At 32.6% G+C, this 21278-nt stretch overlaps 3 protein-coding genes across 3 annotated transcripts; 2 read left to right on the plus strand and 1 right to left on the minus strand.

The window, feature by feature from the left end:
* Window positions 1-326: 326 nt before the first annotated feature.
* LOC107011293 lies at window positions 327-3486 on the plus strand. Its single transcript, XM_015211108.2, has 2 exons — window positions 327-1193; window positions 3113-3486. The coding sequence occupies exons 1-2, from the start codon at window positions 597-599 to the stop codon at window positions 3197-3199; spliced, it is 684 nt and encodes a 227-aa protein (XP_015066594.1). The 5' UTR covers window positions 327-596; the 3' UTR covers window positions 3200-3486.
* A 1235-nt stretch (window positions 3487-4721) lies between these two features.
* On the minus strand, window positions 4722-7791 carry LOC107004056 (60S ribosomal protein L3). The gene is made up of 6 exons (XM_015202276.2): window positions 7703-7791; window positions 7352-7453; window positions 6475-6585; window positions 6031-6335; window positions 5272-5681; window positions 4722-5172 (listed from the first exon to the last, which is right to left on the minus strand). Exons 2-6 carry the CDS (start codon window positions 7434-7436, stop codon window positions 4914-4916), a joined length of 1170 nt encoding a protein of 389 aa, XP_015057762.1. The 5' UTR covers window positions 7437-7453; window positions 7703-7791; the 3' UTR covers window positions 4722-4913.
* Window positions 7792-11874: 4083 nt separating this feature from the next.
* LOC107009544 (COP9 signalosome complex subunit 8) lies at window positions 11875-16518 on the plus strand. The gene is made up of 5 exons (XM_015208890.2): window positions 11875-12057; window positions 12167-12246; window positions 12350-12531; window positions 15029-15136; window positions 16070-16518. Exons 1-5 carry the CDS (start codon window positions 11974-11976, stop codon window positions 16207-16209), a joined length of 594 nt encoding a protein of 197 aa, XP_015064376.1. The 5' UTR covers window positions 11875-11973; the 3' UTR covers window positions 16210-16518.
* Window positions 16519-21278: the final 4760 nt, after the last annotated feature.

Consider the following 21278-nt stretch of genomic DNA (forward strand, 5'->3'; position numbering starts at 1 on the left):
GTTGAAACTATAAAAATAACTACTACAGTATATCTTAATATAAATATTAATTAACTTTTTTCATGATTCAAAATCAATATTTTCTAATCGTTATTTCTCCTCTCTTTTTTTAACAACTATGATATTCATATTAATCTTCATCCACCTCAAATAATTTCATAAAATAATATTACCTTCCACTAACAATAACTATCATATTAGGGTAATTAACCATGTCCATTAAAATTAGAATAAATAGAAAGAAATCTAACCTATAATTTCTTTCAAATTTCCAAATAAATAAAAGATTTTAAAAAGTTTTAATAAGTAATACAATTAGTAAAGAACAAAGGGGAAAGAGAAAGAAGAACCAAAAACAATAATGGCAAGAATGCAAAGTCAAAAAATTGCCCCACTTTGATGCCACCTTTTTTCAATTCCAAGCAAACACACACACACACACACTATTGTCCCTCCCTCCATCTTCACTCTCTCCTAAAGCAAAGCAAAGTTGAAAAAGGGATTAGAGAGAAGAGAGTGGTGGGTCTTAATACAGTACAAATTATTCCTTCAATCTTATTCTAATTCTTTCTTCATCTTCAACAACAAAAAACAATATGACCTCAAGATTAACTCAAAATGGTATTAATGGCACCCACCATCATCCTCAATATTACCCTCATCCTACTTCTTCTTCATCATCTAAAGCTTCATTTAAAGGTTGTTGTTGTTGCCTATTTCTACTCTTTTCCTTCTTACTTCTCCTCATTCTAGCTGTTATACTTGTTATTGTACTTGCCGTCAAGCCTAAAAAACCCCAGTTCGATCTTCAACAAGTGGGTGTTCAATACGTCGGAATTACACCTAATCCAGCTGCGATTGCAACTTCCTCCGCCTCTGTTTCACTCAATATTCGTATGGTTTTCACTGCTTTCAATGATAATAAAGTCGGGATCAAGTACGGTGAGTCCCGGTTCACGATCATGTACCGTGGGATTCCTCTGGGTCGGGGCTCCGTACCCGCGTTCTACCAGCCAGCTCATAGTGTTAAGCGGGTTGAAACTACCATCGTTGTGGATCGGGTTAACTTGCTCCAAGCTGACGCAGCAGATTTGATTCGTGACGCCGCCTTGAACGACCGGGTCGAGTTACGGGTATTGGGTGATGTCGGAGCTAAGATTCGAATCCTTGGTTTTACTTCACCTGGTGTAGAGGTTAGTATTATCCATTCTACTTTATTGCACTTTGTATTTGGTTTGTGAATCCGTAGTTGGTTTGAACGGGTATTAAATTGCTATAATAATTTAATTACTTAATAAATAAATTTTTATACTATGAATATATAAATGACATGACCTTATGGAAGATAAAAAAAGGCTAGAAAACATTTTGTATAAATTGGAGGGATAATTAATTAGCGGTGGATGGTTTGCTCTAAGCTTTTGTCTGGATAGTAATACAAACAAATAATGGTGATAGGTAGAGGGACCCATTTTTGCCTGTCATGTCCAAGTTATTAGGTCATTATTGTCTACACAAACTGCCATTTTTTATGTTTTTGTTTCTTCATTTTCTCACATAGTAGAAAACTGATTTGAAATTTTGCTCGCTAACAACAACTTATTCAGTGTAATCATATAATTATAATATGAAAAGGGTAGAATATACGCTGATCATACTCTTAACGTTGAGTACTATATTCTGCATTGATTAGGGATATTGTCGTAGTTTTTTGGATTCATTAGAGCTGTTCAATACTTTAGGAGTTGAGACAGTACAATTTCTCCACCTACTATTAGAGCCTGGTACATAAACACCTCCTTATATTGACAGAGACTTTGCTCTTTTCCCTTTTTGTTGATTTTCTTGACTACCGACATTTCTTCGGAATATTCAATTTTAGACTAGCCATTGTTTCGATTTTTTTCCCACATGGAGCAGAACTTTAGGATCAACCGTAGCCTTTGAAACTCGTGAATAATAGGCACACCCTTCTAAATACTAGGCTTAGTTTTGGTGCTAAGCTCGTGCCAATAACCTATGTCACAAGTCCCTCAAGCCTGTGGTTTGAACAACCAATATCTTGCTTTATAGACTCTTTCTTGCGTAAGCTCCTTTCTGAACTCTGTACTGCTTTTAGTTAAACTAACACTCAATTCTTGGAGTTCTGAGGAGGGGACAAAGGTAGGAAATTTAACAAGGTTTTGATTCTGCAGCCTAAACCAATATTTTTAAGTCACCTTTGTCATTACACTAGAACTTCTCCTTATACTAAGTGGATTAAGTAAGTTCATTACATGTAACTTTGTCTCTGGTACAAGTTTCCTAGTGAACATACTACGAAATAGGTAAGAATAAGAAAGCCAACGGCTCCTGATTATAAAAACTCTTTCCAGTGAGTTATGACTAGTGATTAGTCTCATGCAGTTAGATATCTTAATCCTTGAGCTAGTTGTTTTTCACTTCATCCTTTGTGCTAATTAGTCCTGTATCCCTAGTTGACTGTGGTGGAGGGGGAGTTCCCTTGACATTCCAGTCACATTTTACCACTGATCTTCAATAATCTAATTCTCCCACTCCAAAAAGGAACTTTACTATAAGCAACTCTTTTCATCAGATGCATAATCCTAGTGGTCAAGTCCAGTGCACGATTTACAATGTCATAGTTAGTAACAAATTCATGTCATACAAACTCTCTCCACTAGCACAAAGAATTAGCCAGTGGGTATTTCGCATTTACTGACTTGAGAAAATCTTTTAAATAATACAATGTGCACTATAGGTTGAGAACTAGGGGTGTAGCTAGGTGGTGGCGAAGTTTCAATTGAATTCTCTTTGCCAGAAAACCATAATGCGTTGTAGGGTGGAAACCGTTGTTGAATGGAGATTCTGATGTGGTCGCAAAGGGGGTTCAAAAATCCTAGGTGTGGTTTTCTATGTATACTTGGCTCCATAGCCAGAAGCGGCCCTCCTTCCTTTGTTTTATGGCTGGTCTAGAACCAAGCCAATATGATTGTCGATTGTTATCCTATAAAGAACGGTATCATTAACTTTTAACTATACAAGTATTTCGTTATGCTTGCAGCAGTGTGTGTGAATTTAACAGTACATGATGATGAATGGTGTTGAACAGGTATCAGTGGATTGTGCAATAGTGATTAGTCCAAGGAAACAGGCTCTCACATATAAGCAATGTGGATTTGATGGTCTAAGTGTATGACACTGTTAACCCACAAGTAACCACATTTGTTGGACTTGGTTAAACAAAGATAGAAAAAAGCAAATTGCAAAAGTAACATTTGGAAACTTATTTTAGTAAAAGCAAGATTCTATTGAGCCTACTAATTGTAGTGAAAAAAAAAAAGGCATTTAATTATTAACTGAATTTTCTTCTTTATATTTCTTTTTTTTGGAAAAAGTTTTGTTCCACGTTGTAAAGTTTTGAACAATATATTGTTATGCCACTCCTCAATGTCATTTTCTGGTTTTATATTTTTAGTTTATTTATCTTTCGAGCTCTAAAGGGAGAATCTGATTCTGTGACTTTATCAAATGAATTCTGAATTCTTGCATCTCATGCATCTTTTTCTTTTTTTGCAGCTTTTTACCCTAATTAGTGAAATATTCAAATCGAATAATTGCTGTATTATAGCTATAATTGAGGAAATCTTTACGGTAGGAAGACTATATAAGTGATTAGTTGCCAGTTATTTTCATTAAGACTTGAATAATAAATAATTACAACTACTGTAGAAAGACTTGAGCTGTGTGTCTCCCTCAAATCAAATGTAATTGCGTGCTTTGGGAAAATGAATAAAATAAGCTTTAATATAATAATAATAATAATTATTATTATTATTAAAATTATTTTATCTAAATTAAAAATTAAAATGTTTGAATTAAAATTTTTTTTGGTAGTGATGACAACCGATAGTGATTGTGTGTCGATTTGGAAATGGTGTTGACAGACGATGATGATTGGAGTAATATCTTTAGTTATTGATAATAGTGATGACAACCGTGTTTGTCGATAGTGGCAATTGGTGTAATAGAGGAATGTTATTGATGTTTAGTTGTGGTTAATGATAATGATCATAAATATTGGTGACAACAAACAATGGTGATTGTGACGAAGGATGGTTGTAGATTGTAGGTAAAAAGTAGAGGAAGTAGTAGTGGTGATAGTGGTTAATGTAATATCCAAAAATGTGTGCTAGTAAAAAATATGGAGCTTGGAGCCAAAAGGCAACAAAATTGATCAAAATTTCCAAAAAGGCAAACAGGCAACGTTTTGATCCACTTGGTTACATCCTCAAATTAATTCGCATTTTTTATAAATTTTGATCAATTTTATTGCCCCCTCAACACCAGACTCCAATAAGGTACCTAACTTTGTAATACATCTCAAGAAAAATTTCAAAGTATATCCAGATTTAAGTGAGACTAAAAAATGTTTAACCAAAATTATAATGACAATCGTCATTCCGGGATGATAATATTATGACAAAATTTTGGGCTTTTCATACAGACACAACTAGGATTAAAATAGAGATATATTTTATAAAAATTAATATTAAATTCATGGAATGATTTTTCGTACGTGCCTAAAACAACTAACATAAAGTTTAAAAAGCCATCTAATGATTCATTATCACTTGAACTAAGGCAAATAATGAAAGACTGATCAGCTCAACGTGATAATATTGTTTCCCTGCCCTTACAAAGGGCTACGAACAACAAAATTGGATTTTGAACAAAGCAACAAAACTTTTGCATTATATAGAAGTTCTCAACTAGAATCCTTAATGCAACAAAAAGCTTTAAAATGTCAAAAATTGTCTCCAGAAAAACCTCACAAAAATAAAAACACTAGTAGCAGTAATAAATTGTTTAAAACTTATGGTTTAACCCAAACAAAGTGGATGCTGAAACATTCAAGCCTTCAGGCGTCCATAGAATTTCTGCTTCTCTTGGGTGGTCTGGAAGCGACCATGTCCAAACTTGGAGGATGTGTCAATGAACTTCAGCTTAATCTCCTCAAGAGCAACACGAGAAGTCTGGTTGAGAAGGGATTGACGCAGAGTTACAACCCTCTTCTTAGTACCAACACAGCATCCCTTGATCAACAGGTAATCCTCCTTCACCACACCATAATGGGGAAATCCACCAATAGGTGTAATGTCTTTCTCAGTCCTGTTAACAAGAAAGAAAATCTAAGAAACTACAAATTGATAAACGAGCACCAACTTATGAACCAGCTACATGAAGGGTAAAGAAAGGAAAAGTACGGACCTGTCAAACTCAGTTAGGGCAGTGTGGGATTCCTGTCCAACCTTGCCGAGCTTGTAAACCTTCTTGTTCATCTCAGTACGGTGATGGTATCCATTTTGACCAGCACGAGCCACTGTGAATGAAACTCTAGCAGGATGCCAGGCACCAATACAAGCAACCTTACGTAGACCCCTGTGGGTTTTGCGAGGAAGACGTGTCACACCCCAACGAGTAACAACACCTTCATAACCCTTACCCTTGGTGACACCAATGATGTCAATCATCTCATCCTTCTGGAAAACAGCATCAACTGGAACCTGCTTCTCAAAGAAACCATATGCGAAGTCAACCTTCTGAGCAATTGATCCTCCATTAACCTGGATCTCCATCAAATGGGCTTTCTTCTGTTTCAAACCCTTCATCTTCCTTATCTGTAATTTATTTAAAGGAAAGAAAACATTAGATTGATTCTTGTATCATCTTTGTTTACAAAGAGACATTGAAAATACTCAAAATCATTAATCAGGACTATGAAAGAGGTATAACCAAAAAATGACTGCAGATATAACCAAGTTAAGAGATAAAACCATATTATCTACTGAACCAATATAGAGCAGCTTTGGAAATCTGATTTATATAAGATGTGCGTGATTTATAATTAAAGTCAAATTAGAAAACACGCATACTTAAGGCAGTAAGTGAGCACACCAAAAATAAACTAGTTCATAGGTACGCCCAAAGAACTATCAATTGTTAAACATGAGATGGGTGTAACAGTACCTGAGTGTGAGCCAACACACGGATGACACAAGCATACTTCTTCAATTTCTCCAGCTGTGCCTGGATATCCTTTTTCCCTTCATCAGTTTCATATTTCTTAGAGTACTTCAGGAAGGCCTTCTTCTTGGATTTGCACCAGTTCTTGTAGAACCTCCTCTTAATGTCTTCACTGAGATGTTGAGCCCAGACTGTGTTCAGGCAACGAAGACCACGAGGGGTCTTCACATACCCGACAACACCAACAATCACCATAGGAGGTGTTTCGACAATGGTAACAGCTTCACATGTCTCTTTCTTGTGGAGTTCTGTAACCACCAGATGAATGTGAATTAATACCAAAAATAATTAAGCAAAGACATGATATTGATTGCCTAATACTAGAATAAAGATCTAGAAACATATGGACTAAATGAAAAGATAAACAGGTGAAAACGGATGGTTTACTTGATCCAGGCTTTTCAACTTCTCTGACAATGTGAGTCATTCCAGCCTTGTATCCCAAGAAGGCAGTTAGCTTGCAAGGCTTGCTTGGGTCATCCTTTGGGAATGCCTTCACTGCAATAGTATTAAAAAAATTAAAATGAACATCCATAATAAAAAAAATGTGTTGAAATGAGCAGCTTAAACAAAATCAAAAGTGTTTTTTTTGGTGTGCTATAGAATGTGATTTCATTGTATCATAAGTGGAAAAAGTTTCAACTAGCTTTACTAAAAATCATTTTCTAGAATAAGGTTTAGAGAATATAGAAAGGAATAGCATAAACAAGGTATGTGACTAAGAAGAAATTTGACAGGAGTCCAAAACAATTATTTCATAGTAATAAAATAGTGTACCTCATTAATAAATCGAAAGTTACAAATTTTCAGCATTTTTGAAGAAAAAAATAAACAGTAAATACAATGATATTTTTCTTAGCATTTGGTTGCAAAAATTCATATTACTTATCTTGATAATTAATCAAGGATAACTAATCTACAAACAGAATAATGACGAACAACGGATGCTCATTAATACATCAAAATACAACTATTTTCTATAATTCTACAAGATAAAAGATATGATTTAATAATAACTTTAGTAGCATATGGTTGCAAAAGAATCATTTTATTAATTTTGAGAACTAATGAAGGATAACTAATGCACAAATGGAACATGTATGACATTATTATACTTTGAACCTATCAAGGATGATTAGCTTATTGCAATACTCACATCATCATTAAACAAAAGTAAATCTTTCAGTAATTAATTTGTCAATGCCAAAATAAACATTTTATAACAAAAATCCATTCACAATACGAAAAGGAAATGTAGACATACCCTTTCCCCTGTGTCTGGCAGCACGCTTCCTGGGGAGAAATCCCAAAGAACCGTGTCTTGGGTGCTCAAACTTCCTGTGAGACATCCTTCTCCTCCTTCAACCTGTAACCAATGAACACATATCAATTAGCTCACAACACCAGTAAACACACAAATAAATAACAAACGCAACTAAAAATAGTCAAACAGCTGTGATTTTCTACAATTATTTAGTAATGCAAAAACAAATTCATTCTGAAAAAGAGTATGGATTATTGAAAATTTGAAAAAACCATTACAGATTTACGTACTTTTTAGTTGATAAAAAGAAATGAGCATGCATAAAAACAGGAAGATTAAGGGAGAAAATACCTGCAAGGGACGGCTACTGAGGAACTATGGGGGACTCGCTCAAAGTGAAAAACCCTAGTGAAACATTTAGGTTTATATAAGTAGCGAAGTTGAATGGGCTGGATTTAGGGATATTTGGCCCAGTTTCTTTTAGGTGGGTTTTCCCCGGCCCAGCTCCAATTACTTTATTTTATTTTAAAAATTTTGAGAAAAAATTATTTGACTCTAGATAAATAAAACGTGTCACATAAATTGATATACAAGAAGTACTTATTTACTTTCTAACATAACAGCGAAATACTCAATATCAGAGTTTGTGTCTACACAGATCCAATATGTAGATAATATTTTTTTTATTTTTACGTAATAATATACGTATTTCATGATGTTTAATCATAAATAACTTTTGCTTTTTAGAAGAATTGAATATCGAAAATCATGTTTCATCATAAAAAATGTGACTTTTATTTCTTCGATAATCAATAAAAGTTTAAAATCAATTTCAATTAATATTCACGAACAAACAAATCAAATTCCAATATATTTTCACTTTGATAACAATAATTATGTTTTGCAAATTACGAATTCTTTTATGGCTAAAACTGGTTCTAAATTTAAAGATAAAATGATCAAATGCCCCTTAACCTATACTCAAATTTTAACTACACTTGAATTTCACCGGATCATATTATCCCCTTGAACTGTTAAAAATAAAAACAATTACATTCCTAAAAAGTTACAACCATATTTATGTTGATACGTGAAATGCACGCGTTTGATTGGTGAAAATTTTATTAAAAACATTTTATTTTATTTTTCCTTATTGATTCGTCATTTAAAAACTTTGTTGAAGGTTAAAAGGTCAAAATTTATAGATATGTGTCTTTTGATCTTCTTATTTGAATTTTGTTGATTATAATGTTGATTGTTTGTTGTTTGAAGCTAAAAACACTGGTTAACTTATTTCATAGCTGCAACTTTTAGTTCTAAGAACGTCGGATTTTCATGAAAATGGGTAAGTTTCAATATGATTTTTCTGAATCTATATTCTTTAATTGGAAGCAAGTGATTTGTTGATGGTTTGAAGAATTTTGTGTGGCTGAAAATTGAAGTTCAAGGTTGAAGTTGTGCAGCACAACTTAAAGCACCATTAAAGTTAGTTCAAAAGCTTGAGTTATTAATTCGACTTGCCACAAACATCTCCATTTTATGGGTAACATACCAAAATAATTGAAACGGTGAGAAAATTTTATATCTAGAATTTGTAGTGATTTGAAGAAGAGTTGAGGTGATTTGACATCAAATTTTATAGAAATTGTTCTAAAGAAGATGAAGAACTGGGTTGCATTTTTTGATTTGTAGGTAAATTATTAATTGTTAAATAAGTTGAAGAATGTTTTTTGACGCTAAAATTAGTAATGACGAGATGATGAGTGACGACGAAATTTCGTGGTTGCCACTAATGATGTACTTCTAGTAGGTATGAAGAAGAAAACAAATTAGAACTATAAACAAATAAAAAAAAGGGGGAAAAGAATTACGGAAATTTTTTATCTTTTCTCTCTCAAGGAGAGTGCAATACACTCGCTTTGTCATGTAAGCATGTCGGATGGTAATAATTTTAGTTTTAAACAGTTTAGGGGTGATAAAACTCCCGTGAAGGATAAGTATATAGTTGAGAATCCGATCACAGCTTAAGGAGGCATTTGACCATTTTCTCAAATTTAAACAACTAGTATCTACTACTATATATTGCCATAATGTAATAACCTAGATTCATACCAAAGTAAGTATTATATTCATTACTATTGTTTTTTATAATCATGGTCTACGATAAATTTTATGAAATATTTGTTATCTTCCATCAACAACAAGTATCATGTGACTCCATTATAAATGAAAGGATAAAAAATTATTTGTTAAGATTTAAACTAGTAACTTCGTGATACTCAACCTACTCCAGTAACCGGTGAGAATAATATAATTAATTAAGCTTTATTAATAACGTAAATGTTATTTCAACAAAATTATTTCTTTTTCTTTACTTTTTCGTTGTACGATAAACTAACAATAATTAGGTGTTTTGGACATATAATTTCATTTCTTGTATTTGAAATCAAGATATGAAATTAATATTTGGAAATCATGAGAAGAATATTGAAATTCTCCAAAAACCTTGATTTGAAGATTTTATGTCATGATTTTGCATTTTTTAAATATAAAAATTAATGCACAAATTTATATTCTATAACAAAAATATCCATCATTAAATATTTGTCACCATTTCTTTGATAATTGATATTATTATTATCCTTCCAACCTTTAAACCATTTACATCAGTTGTAACTTGTCACTTTTAAGTTCTATCAGTAAAATAATTAGTTATCATTACTCTTATTCACCTTTAAACCATTTATATCTGGAAAAAACATACTCAGCATAAATTCATATTTAGAAAATAGTATACTCATACTGAATTTTACTTTATTATTGAACCAAAATTTAATTCATATCATGTTTCTTAATCTGATATACTAAAATTAATTACAAAGTTAAATTGTAATGTCCAAATAAAAGTACGTTGTCAAACATTTTACGAAGTAATTGTCCCAACTATATACTTCAATATTATGTAGTGTTGTCCTTATTTTGGTGTTAATTTTAGTTTTTGTTCTTAAATATGATGTTTTACTAATTTATTCAATATAAATTTTAATACTTTTATCTCAACCATTATAAAATTTCGTAGAACCTAAATTATACGATATAAATTAAATTATATTCTTTTCATAATTTGTTATAATGTTTAAAAACTTAGTGACGCCCTTTGAGACATATGTTTTATTATTATTGCGAAGATAAAGAAATTTGATAGATAATATGGGATGATGATAAGATTTGTGTGTAAGTTTTTGTGTGTTATTTAAAAGAAACACATATTATCCCTCCTGGCATACGAGGTATGTGATTTACAATATAGCTCGTGCAATATTAACCTTTTAATATATATATTAATTTATAGTGCCTTCTACGTGGAAATTATAATACAATCATGGAAAAAATACATAAAGTTACCACTGAAGTTGTCCCATATTTTTATAAAGACACCTGAACTTTGAAAGTATCTTATCTCCCCACAAAACTTTTTAATATCTTTGTAAATGAGTCATTTTGACCCATTACCTTGTCTGGGTTGTGACCACGCACATGAAGTGCGTGCTACAGTGCTTTCACTGCCATTAACCAGCTTAAAAGTGACACGTGTTGCTTTATTTCTTTATTATTAATTATTAATTAGTTTACATCATCTTCCCCAAATTTAAACTCAAAATAGCCATTGATAGCCTCTCTTTATGATTTCATTTTTTTTCTCCAAAGCAAGATCTCAAGTACTCTCTCTTTGACAAATACATCATCTTCTCCAAAAGCAATAATATAGGAATTCTTTCTCTTTAAATTTCCAATAAAATGATTTTTTTGGGTGTATCACTAAAAGCATCAGATTCAATTTCATTACTAAAATCAATGAAGAATAAAAGTCTGAGAGTTTTCTCAGACAATGTTTAACTGAAAATACATCACTCAGGAGGACAATGTAACTAAAAAAAAGGTCGAGATTAAGATTATTTATCAATCTTCAACAAAATTGTATTTCGAAAAAACAATGTGCCAATTCAATACTTGATTGGAGAAATGATGGCGAGTAGAGGTCCAAGCTTCTCCTCGACAGCTTTCTCTGCTTTAACTCTAAGTTTTTCCAACTGCTTTCTCCTCTCTCATATGCTGCCTGAGCTCTGTCCTTCCTCTTGCTCTTGAGTTCCTTGAAAGAGAAACAAAAAAATTTGAAAAGCTGAGAAATAACCAACGAAAAAAATATTTTTCTACTTTAGTAAAGAACTTGATCGGGCTAAACGGGTTGAAAAAGGTGAGCATCACACACGATAATCGAGACGAGGGAATAAGTCAAAATGGTCCATTTACAAAGATATTGAAAAGTTTTATGGAGTGTCGAGACACTTTCAAAGATAAATTGTCTTTATGAAAATACGAAACAACTTCAATGGTAATTTTATTTATTTTTGGTTACAATCATATAAACAAGAAACATGTGTTGTGAAAAATGTTAGTATTTTTGTTATTTAGTATCCGGATATGAAAATCACCTTTAAGTAGCCCAAAGGCCCAATAACCAAAAGCCGAAACTATTTAATACATTGTAATTCTGATCACCCAGCGGAGAGTCGGTGACGGAGTAGAAGGAGAATCGACGACGAAAACAACAGTGCGCTTCAATGGATACTTCTCAACTCAACGAAGCCTTGGCGTCCAGCTTCTACGACAAGATTGCTGATATTTGTGATGATCTCATGCTCCAGGCAATTTCTCCCTATTTTTTCTCTCTATTTATTGTCTTTCTAGTGTAGTTATTTCAGTCGATTTAAGAGTGAAACCTAATGTTTCTATTCGCTTTATTTGTATTCATAGGGTGCCGCTGAGGGCATCGAATTTCAAGATGAATGGCCGTACGCGATTCACCTTCTAGGTCATATTTACAGCAATGACATGTAATCTCTTATTTGCAACTTTACTTTGGAATTTTAGGGTTTTAAGTTGGATGATGTTAGGGAATTGATTTAGAATTACATTGTTATTGTTTTACTTTTGCAGTAATAGTGCGCGATTTCTGTGGAAGAAGATACCTGCAGCTATAAAAGAAGCCCGACCAGAGGTGGTGGCTGTTTGGAGGATTGGGCAGAAACTTTGGACAAGGGACTATGTCGGTGTACATGAGGCTATTCGTGGATTCAGCTGGAGTCCTGAGATTCAGCCCTTTGTGGCTTCCTTTGCAGGCAAGTTTGTGTATCTTTATTCTCCATAGAACAAATGGTAGAGACTTAGTTGATCATCCTTTTTTGTTTAAAATTCGATTGGCTTCATTTAATTCTAGTCGTCTAATCAGTTCTGGTTAGAAGCTTTACATAATGTACTGTATAAGTCCTAGCAACAGCCCAAGATTTGTTTTTGCTTGTCCAATCCATAGGATTATAGGGTTCTGAATAATGAAGATGAAAGAACCCATTGAGTAGGTAAAACGTTGAATATGTGAACAACTAAGACATAGCATCTCTAAGTTATAGTGGTGCAAGAAGAGTGTCACCTCTCGTTTTGAAATAAAAAGGGAGAAGTTAAAGAGAGTGTTGAGATTTGTTACCATTGTCAAAAAATAAAGGTGTTGATATTATATTTCGAAGGTTCTATCTAGTGACTAGTAAATTTATACTTTAGTTGGCATTTGGAAGGAATTAAAATTCTTTTCTGTGCCTGTCAAAAGCATAGAAGGTTTTGCTGCTACAACTAAGAATTGTGACTTATAAGAAGTGCCACTGTGCCAAAGGAGTCTAGCCTCTCTTCTGGGTTAAGATTGAATGTGGATCAAGTAAATGTAAGGATTAACAACAAAATTGCCAATGTTGTGAATTAGTAGAATCTATGAATCTGCACAAATCACAAAGTTGGGCTGCAGTCCAAGATTAGCTATTGGAGTTTGATAATGGCTTGAGACTACAATGATGTTCTCTGATCTTATCTTGAAGTCTAGTGGCCACTTTCAGGTAATCATCTTAAGTGGGCTGGAAGAATTGTTCTCTACAGGTCAATACATCTTGGTACAACATCAAAAAATTTGAAAATGATATGTTCTGTTAGCAAGGCCATTGGCTGTTTGGTATGAAATAGTCAGTATAAGCAATTATTTAGTATGGGTTTACTTAGGATGTATTTACTGGCGTGATCCCCTGAAAGGGAGATCATAATGGTGATGCCTTTCCCAATCACAACGTGTCAATTTCGTTCCTGGTTGATGTCATGATTGTTGGATTGTTGGTTGGCAGTATCATCTGCATGCTTGAATCTTGATATGTATGTACTTATTGACCTAGATAATTGTGGATAATGCTCCAATTATGTCTCCCCATCCTATTTTTCTTCGTTGTTGATTTTGCTGTGTGTTCATTTTTTGTCAATTACTCTTTATATGAGTTGGACGAGCTTAATCGGTTCTTTGTTTTCCGCATGCGCAACTTTGACAAGGCGTTTTATTTACTAAAACAAGGACTGTATACTCTTTCTTTGTACACCATTTACTGATGGTGAGTTAGTTGGAGTCCTGGGTTGTTTTAATTATTGGGTAACTCTCCAGATTCGTTGAATTTATTATATACTTGGAAGATAGCTATTGAGGAAAAATATCTTTCCACATATAAAGGATAATTTGGCACGTAACTTTCTACTAATAAGACACACAGTAATACTAATTCCATCATATTGCTTTCATCCCACCTATATAAAAAACAAAACTATACTACTACACTTTGGTGAGAGGTCAAGGATTAAGTGATAAACTGATGTAGACATATACCAAAAGGATTAAGTGATTACTCAATCTATGTTGAATTGTTCTGTCTGGATGATTGGTTGTGGACCTGTGGTTGACAAAGAAGCATAACTGAAGTTGTTTTCAGACCATGCTGATGGAGAGGAGCGCAAAAGAATTTTCAGCATGCTTAGTTCCGACTCTAGGATCTTCTGTTGTGGTTAGAAGTAAATTATTTTAGTACTATTTTTGTGTTTTGTAATTCATGCAGCATAATATTTTTGTGACGTCAGGTGAAACTATACTTCACCACATTATTATTTTGTTCTGCCATATTAATTCGGGCTGTATTTGTAAGAAAATAACATGATTGTTAGCACATTATTGTAGGGGGTGGTGGTTACATATATCCTTAATTTAAGTTGGTTGTTTGTCTAAATATTAGACCACATTGCTGGGGAAATGTCTGAATAGTTGCTAGCAATTTTTTAAGAAAAGCTTTTACACAAATCTGTGAAGGGAGCCATATAATGTAAACATAAACTTGAAGTTCTTGTGCCCCATTGTTTTCTTTGTGGTTTTTCTATACAGGGTGCGCAACTATACTTCACCAGATTATTTTTTTCTTCTGCCATATTAATTGGGGCTGTATTTGTAAGAAAACAAAATGATTGTTAGCACATTATTGTAGGGTGTGGTGGTTACATATATCCTTAATTTAAGTTGGTTATATGTCTAAATATTAGACCACATTGCTGGGGAAATGTCCGAATAGTTGCTAGCAATTTTTTTAAGAAAAGCTTTTACGCAAATCTGTGAAGGGAGCCATATAATGTAAACATAAACTTGAAGAAGTTCTTGTGCCCCATTGCTTTCTTTGTGGTTTTTCTATACAGGACTCATAGATATACATGTGGGTACTTATTTTGCTGTATATTTGATTTTCATATCATTTTCACGTCATCCTTCTGCAGAATTATACAGAAAAAGGATGTTCGAGCTCCTTCTTTCTGCTTATTCAACCATTAGCACACAAGACTCAGCTCACTTCCTGGGAATGAATGAAAATGATGCTACAAACTGTAAGTTCTTATCCTACAGCGTGCATGCTTGTAGTCGTAGAGTTCTTTTTTGTGTAAATAAGAGGACTAAATGAACTAGTGTCTATCAAAAGGAATCCTTGTTGTGTCTGCAAGGAGAATCATCTCCATTCTCTTCATTGTCTAGCAGACCATAATTTGGACTTGATTGGCTAGGTATCCTTTCACCTTTCACCTTTAAAAGTCATGCTAAAATGTTACTTTCTAAACCTTCTGAAAAGGCTCTCTAATATCTCAAACTCTACTCTTTGATGTCTTGGTAGTTGTTCCTTTATCAATTTCACACCCCTGGCGGGGGGAGTTTCTTAACATCTCCTTTAGTTCCTCTGCTAGGATTAACCGATACATCTGGGATGCCCATCAATTCAGCAATTAGGCTAATAAATTGTCCTAATTTTTCCACTTATGAAAATAAAGTCCTAATTTTTCCAAGGTCAACTTTCCATTAATCTTAATTATCCTAATGAGGCTATCTAATCTTGGTTGGCACTTCCATTAATGATCAATTTGAACTTTCTGATAGAGAACAAGTGAACTGATTAGTTTTGGAGTCATACACTTGTCTAAACTGTAATCTGGAAAAAGCTAATCTTATCAAAAGTAACATTGTCTTCGATTTTCCGGCAGTGAAGTGAATTAATAGTACTTCCAACTTTCATGTAGCTCAACTTTAATAGCAATCGCTTTGGTGGATTGAAGGTGATTATTGAGTTTGAAAGGGTATATAAGATAATTCTAATATCAGATCGATTTGTTTGAAGCGGTTAACTAATAAAATAGGTTCACATACAAATGCTAAGAAGCACATACAGTGAATTCTTTCAAATGCTTATCCATTTGTCACTGCATCCCAACCACCATGTGTTCATAAGTTTTCACTGTTTGGTAACAATAAGTTTGTCGTCTCCCTTTCAGATGTGTTGCAACAGGGTTGGGCTTTGGATTCGGCATCTCAAATGCTTACTGTGAAGAAACAAGCAGTCCTAACAGAACAGAAGTTAGACCCCAGTAAATTACAGCGCTTGACTGAATATGTCTTCCATCTGGAGCACTAAACTGTGTGCTGGCTCTGCCATTAGGTGCTTTTCTTACTCAAAATGATTGAAGAAATTAGCTTGCTAAATTTTATAGCAACAGATCTAAAAGCATGGATTTACTACCATGAAAGTCGAGAAGAGTACAGTTTTTGAGAAAATTTCTTTGTTAAGGGGCATTAGTAGATATCGAACAATGTTGAACGATCTTCTTTTATTTTATGTTTCATTTTTTCTATTAAGATTCTCCATTCCGTTCCCTGTTCCGGTGGATGTATTTTGAACATTTTGCATGGAAGAGCTTCAGGTTCCATTCATTCCTTTGAACAAGTCTGTTATGCATATAAATACACATCCCAGTTCCCAAACTGAGTTTTCTCACCATCTAATGGCAAAGGCAAAACACAGCATTACATAATACGGCAAAAACATGTGTTTCTATATACACTTAAGCTTTCAAAAGATTTTAGCCAAAAATTATGGTGTGATCAACAACTCGTGAACATCAAGCAGGCTTGTAACCAGGATACGCACTCACATTATATATATAACTTCTGTTTGCGGTGATGCCCGCTGAAATTTTGTTATCTTCGTGAGTATTTCGAGTGAATCATCTCCCTCCACATTGGGGTCGATCACCATCCTCAGCAGCACTGGCCAATAAAACCTTGATAAGCTGCATGTCAACCCCTGCTCCCATTACACCTGTAATGTTAACTGCCCTGAGGTAATTATACGTCACATCTGGGAAGCTTGCAATAATTTCATCAACAGTGTCCCAAGGAACCCAATCTAGCAATTCACCAGAAAGATCACCAGGTCCCTGATGAAGTTAAAACTGAAGATCTAGTGAGTAAGAAAATAAGGAAGTGTACAAACATGTATATAACTTGATTTCAAGTTCCTCTAAATACGGGGAGCTTCTTAGTAAGCAAAGAGCCCATGCAACCTCGACTAGTTCATCGAAGCAAAGCTCAGATAGGTAACGACGTTTAAGGCATTTAAGAGCGGAGGGAAGCTTAGTTGGTACTTCACCTGGTACTGCAAACATAAACTAGGCAGGAAGAAAACGTCAAAAGAACAGGTTGGTTTAATTTAAAGCCCATACAGATTGGCACATCAATGAAAATGCATCAAAATGAAGACACGAAGCAAGAGTTACCCGGAAATTACTGTAATCCCAGTGGAATAGACTTGAAAAACGCCACAAGATCATAGTTTCGTGCCTTAACAGAGGATTCTATAGACTCATGTGAATCTTTTGCTAAAAGAGGGACACATTTTAGATGTATAAAAATGTATATTGCCCGTGAAAGAGAAATGACCTCAACTTTGGAGCATTGATTTCAATGTAGTTTGCATTATCAGAGTGATCCAACACCAAATGCTCAAGCAATGAAGGGCCAAAAGGTGATAGAAAACGTTAGTGAATCGAACTGTAGGGGCCCGTTGTTTCCCAAAGTCTACACCAATTATATCTCCAATTCTTCGATAAGATACTTGTCCTCACAGCATCTCGTAAAGGCAAACACAAAAGTATAAGGTTACTAAGTACATCAAGAAGTAAACAGTTCTTTTCTCCATTAGGAGTCGTCATATGCCAGAAAAATCTGCAGAAAATAAATGAGAACACGAAAGGTAAGAAGTCGCTTAGGTACATGTCTTCTAAGTCTACTAAACCACAAAGAGAAGCAGAGGCATATGCAGGATTTCAAAAGGAGAGGTGTAAATTATTACGAAATAGTGGACATATGAATATATGAATTTGACCGACTTGATCTTTAGATTTTTCTTTATCACTGAATCTTTTAAACTTTTAAAATTATAGGTTCAATATTATTTTTTTAATCTATTCAAATAGTAGTAATTTCTATATATATAGCTATATTTCCTACTAAAGGTATTGAAATCGATTGAACTTCATCTTGATTGTATGCTATAATATCATCTAGTACTACTAGTTTTAATATACACATTAGGTGCAATAAATAAATAAATTACAGTACTACAAGTATAGGAATTTCTACTGCGACAGACTTAATTTTTTTGAAAGATTATAGCAAAAACAAAATATTAATAAGAACGTCAAGAGTGCTACCAATAACTACTTAGTTAGAGACGTTTGATTTAAATTTCTTAAAAGAGGTGCACCTGATAATAATCACACTTCGCATTATATATACTTCAAGTATAAGTTCACATATTTATATTTAGATATTTCTTTTTTAGAAAATTGTTACAACACTACTACGTACTTGTTCACTTTTTTTTTTAGTCGTTCTTAATTATTTTTTCATTTTAACAACTGAGAAAGTACATTCTAGGAAGGAGAACATGCATTCACTCAAATATTTATTTTCTGCAGAACTTAAATATTCAATTTGAGCTGCATTTACTATATATACCCAGAAAATAAAAATACACTCTTGATTTCAAAAATACTATAGAACTAGGATAAAAATAAACAAACACATGAGTTATGTTAATAATGAAGAATGAAAAGAGAGAAATTGAAGATGAATTAATCTGAGGGTGAAACTTTTTGATTTATGAAGTGCCCCTAAATGGCTTATCCAATTGTATTTTAATTAAAAAAATTGGAAATGAAGTTGTGATTGACACCACATAGAGTAGAACGAATAAATTCCACAAAAGAAAATAAGTAGTACTAATACTTAATAATTTTTTGATTATTTTGATTATCACATTATTTTATTATATTAATTTCGAATTCTAATTATTAGATTTTGATTCGTTGTTTCCTTTTTTTTTAAATTTAAATTTATCGTATTTGAGCCAAAGATGTCTTTCAAAAACAATATCACCATCCTTATAAAATAATGACAGTATATTATTATTATTATTATTACTGAGAAAACACCATTAAAATATTGATGGTCTTAATTTTTTTTTTGAAAAATAGTTGAAAGAAGTAGAATATTGAGAAACCCTACTTCAAACGTCATTACAAGATCATAGAATATCAAATAATAAAAGAATTAAGATATAGAAACGTGAAAGTGAAGAACGTCTGTTTAGAATTCACTAATTCAAATTTTGATAAATTTAAATCGCACATTATAAAGTTTATTCTAAGTACTTTCAATAGAAAAAAAATTATATTTAAACTCAAATCCAAATCTTATAGCTAAAAATGAAATAGTTCTATCATCTAAAAAATAGTACTACTAACTGCTAAATTTATACCATTTTATCCACTATTTCTCCATCTGAATTCACCTCTGGATAATACTTTAATCTAATATTAATCATGTCAAAACAAACTAAACTAGATATGAATATAATGAACACCACATTATTATTCTTAAAGAAGAGTCAATAATAGACCGCATAAATTAAACATGAGATTATAAAGTAATTAATTAAGAATAATCATATATCATGGAAAACATTTTATATTATACCAAAATATACTTACATTTCAACATTTGTTTTTGTTCTTTCTATTGCTTGAATCTTTTTTGATTGATATATTCGTATCAGAATTTTTTTTCGTGAGAAAACTCCAATTAAATTCATCTTCAACTGGTGAGAGCCTATCAATACACTTCAAAAACAAAAAAAGCAACTTGATGAACTGTAAATCAAAAAAGCTGTTAACATTTTATTTTTTTTACTTTGTTTGTCAAATAAAAGACTATATTACTAGAAACTTATTCAAAATACTTATATGCGACTCTTCAATCAAATTTTACGCATCCAGAAATATTTACCATAGTATATAAGTATTATACTTATTAAGATAAATAAATGAACCTTAGTCATTTGGTTACTAATTTTCAATGCAGTCTGATCTTGTTTATTCGTAAAAAGTAAATAAATCATACTTCGTAAATGCATGAAATTAACTAATAAAATGCAATATAAAAATAATCGAGATACACACGAGATGATCTATCATAATAAACGTCATGCACTGTCATAAAAGAATCAAAATGTAGCGCATGGTCACTGATGGAACAAAATTTTATACTCTTTGCTTCAATATCCCAGCGTCATTATCCTATTAACATTGTATATATATAATTCACACACATATCAATATCGTAACTATTATACGTACATAAAAATTCTTCGAGGACCCATAATCATCGATCAATAACATATTAAACTCATGAATATATATTTTGATAATATTAAACTAATATGTATAAACGGCAAGCTTCAACAAAATTATTATATGTGAAATAATGGAATTGATCAGACGAGGGAAAATATACACGCAGGTTCTCCATTGAACCACAAACCACACATCCAGAAGGAAGGAGTACGTCGATTATGATTTATTATTTTTAACGTCTCTAATTCAAAATCGAATATATTTATAATAATTTCTAAAATTCACAACTTCCGATGATATTAAAAACTATACAATACTTATTGTTCAAGCCATTAAGGAACAAAAAGTAATTGGTAAAATTAACTTGATTATTTGAGTTGTCGTCTCCGTCGTCTCCGCCGCTGAATTGAAAAAGCTGCAACGCCGTCTTCATCTCCGGCTGCATTCTGTTGTTTTTCGCCATTGACGATGGAATTAATTACGAAACTACCCCTAAAGTTTGTTATTTGTTATATTTAAGTCCTATTGGCTCCATGTTCAAATACAGTTGCCACATCTTTGGCCATGTTTATAAATCATGCATAGTTTGTACCATGAAAAAAACACGGTATAAAATTTTCCCATGCCTTTTGAAAAAGGTTCTCATATATAATTAAAAAAAAAAAAATTAATCGTGCAAATTAAACTTCAATATGAATTTTCTAGTGAATATAACAAATATTTTCTTTTATATGGCCTTCTCATAAATTTTGAAAAAAATCCATATTTATTGATTTGATATGAATGTAAAACATATACATTTATACTTCTCAATATTCCTTATGTAATATGATTAGTTTTATCTTTTTAAATTCTTTTCAAAAGTTTTGACCCTTGGTTTACATTATTATCATTAAAAATATGATCAGATGTTGCAGAAATTAACGTACTGGTAACTTAGACAATAGTACGTGCATGCACGCTAAAATTATAATATATATATGTCTGTACTTCTTCAGTTTTAATAGCA

The sequence above is a fragment of the Solanum pennellii genome, chromosome 1, assembly GCF_001406875.1.
Source record: "Solanum pennellii chromosome 1, SPENNV200".
Classification (NCBI taxonomy): Eukaryota; Viridiplantae; Streptophyta; class Magnoliopsida; order Solanales; family Solanaceae; genus Solanum; species Solanum pennellii.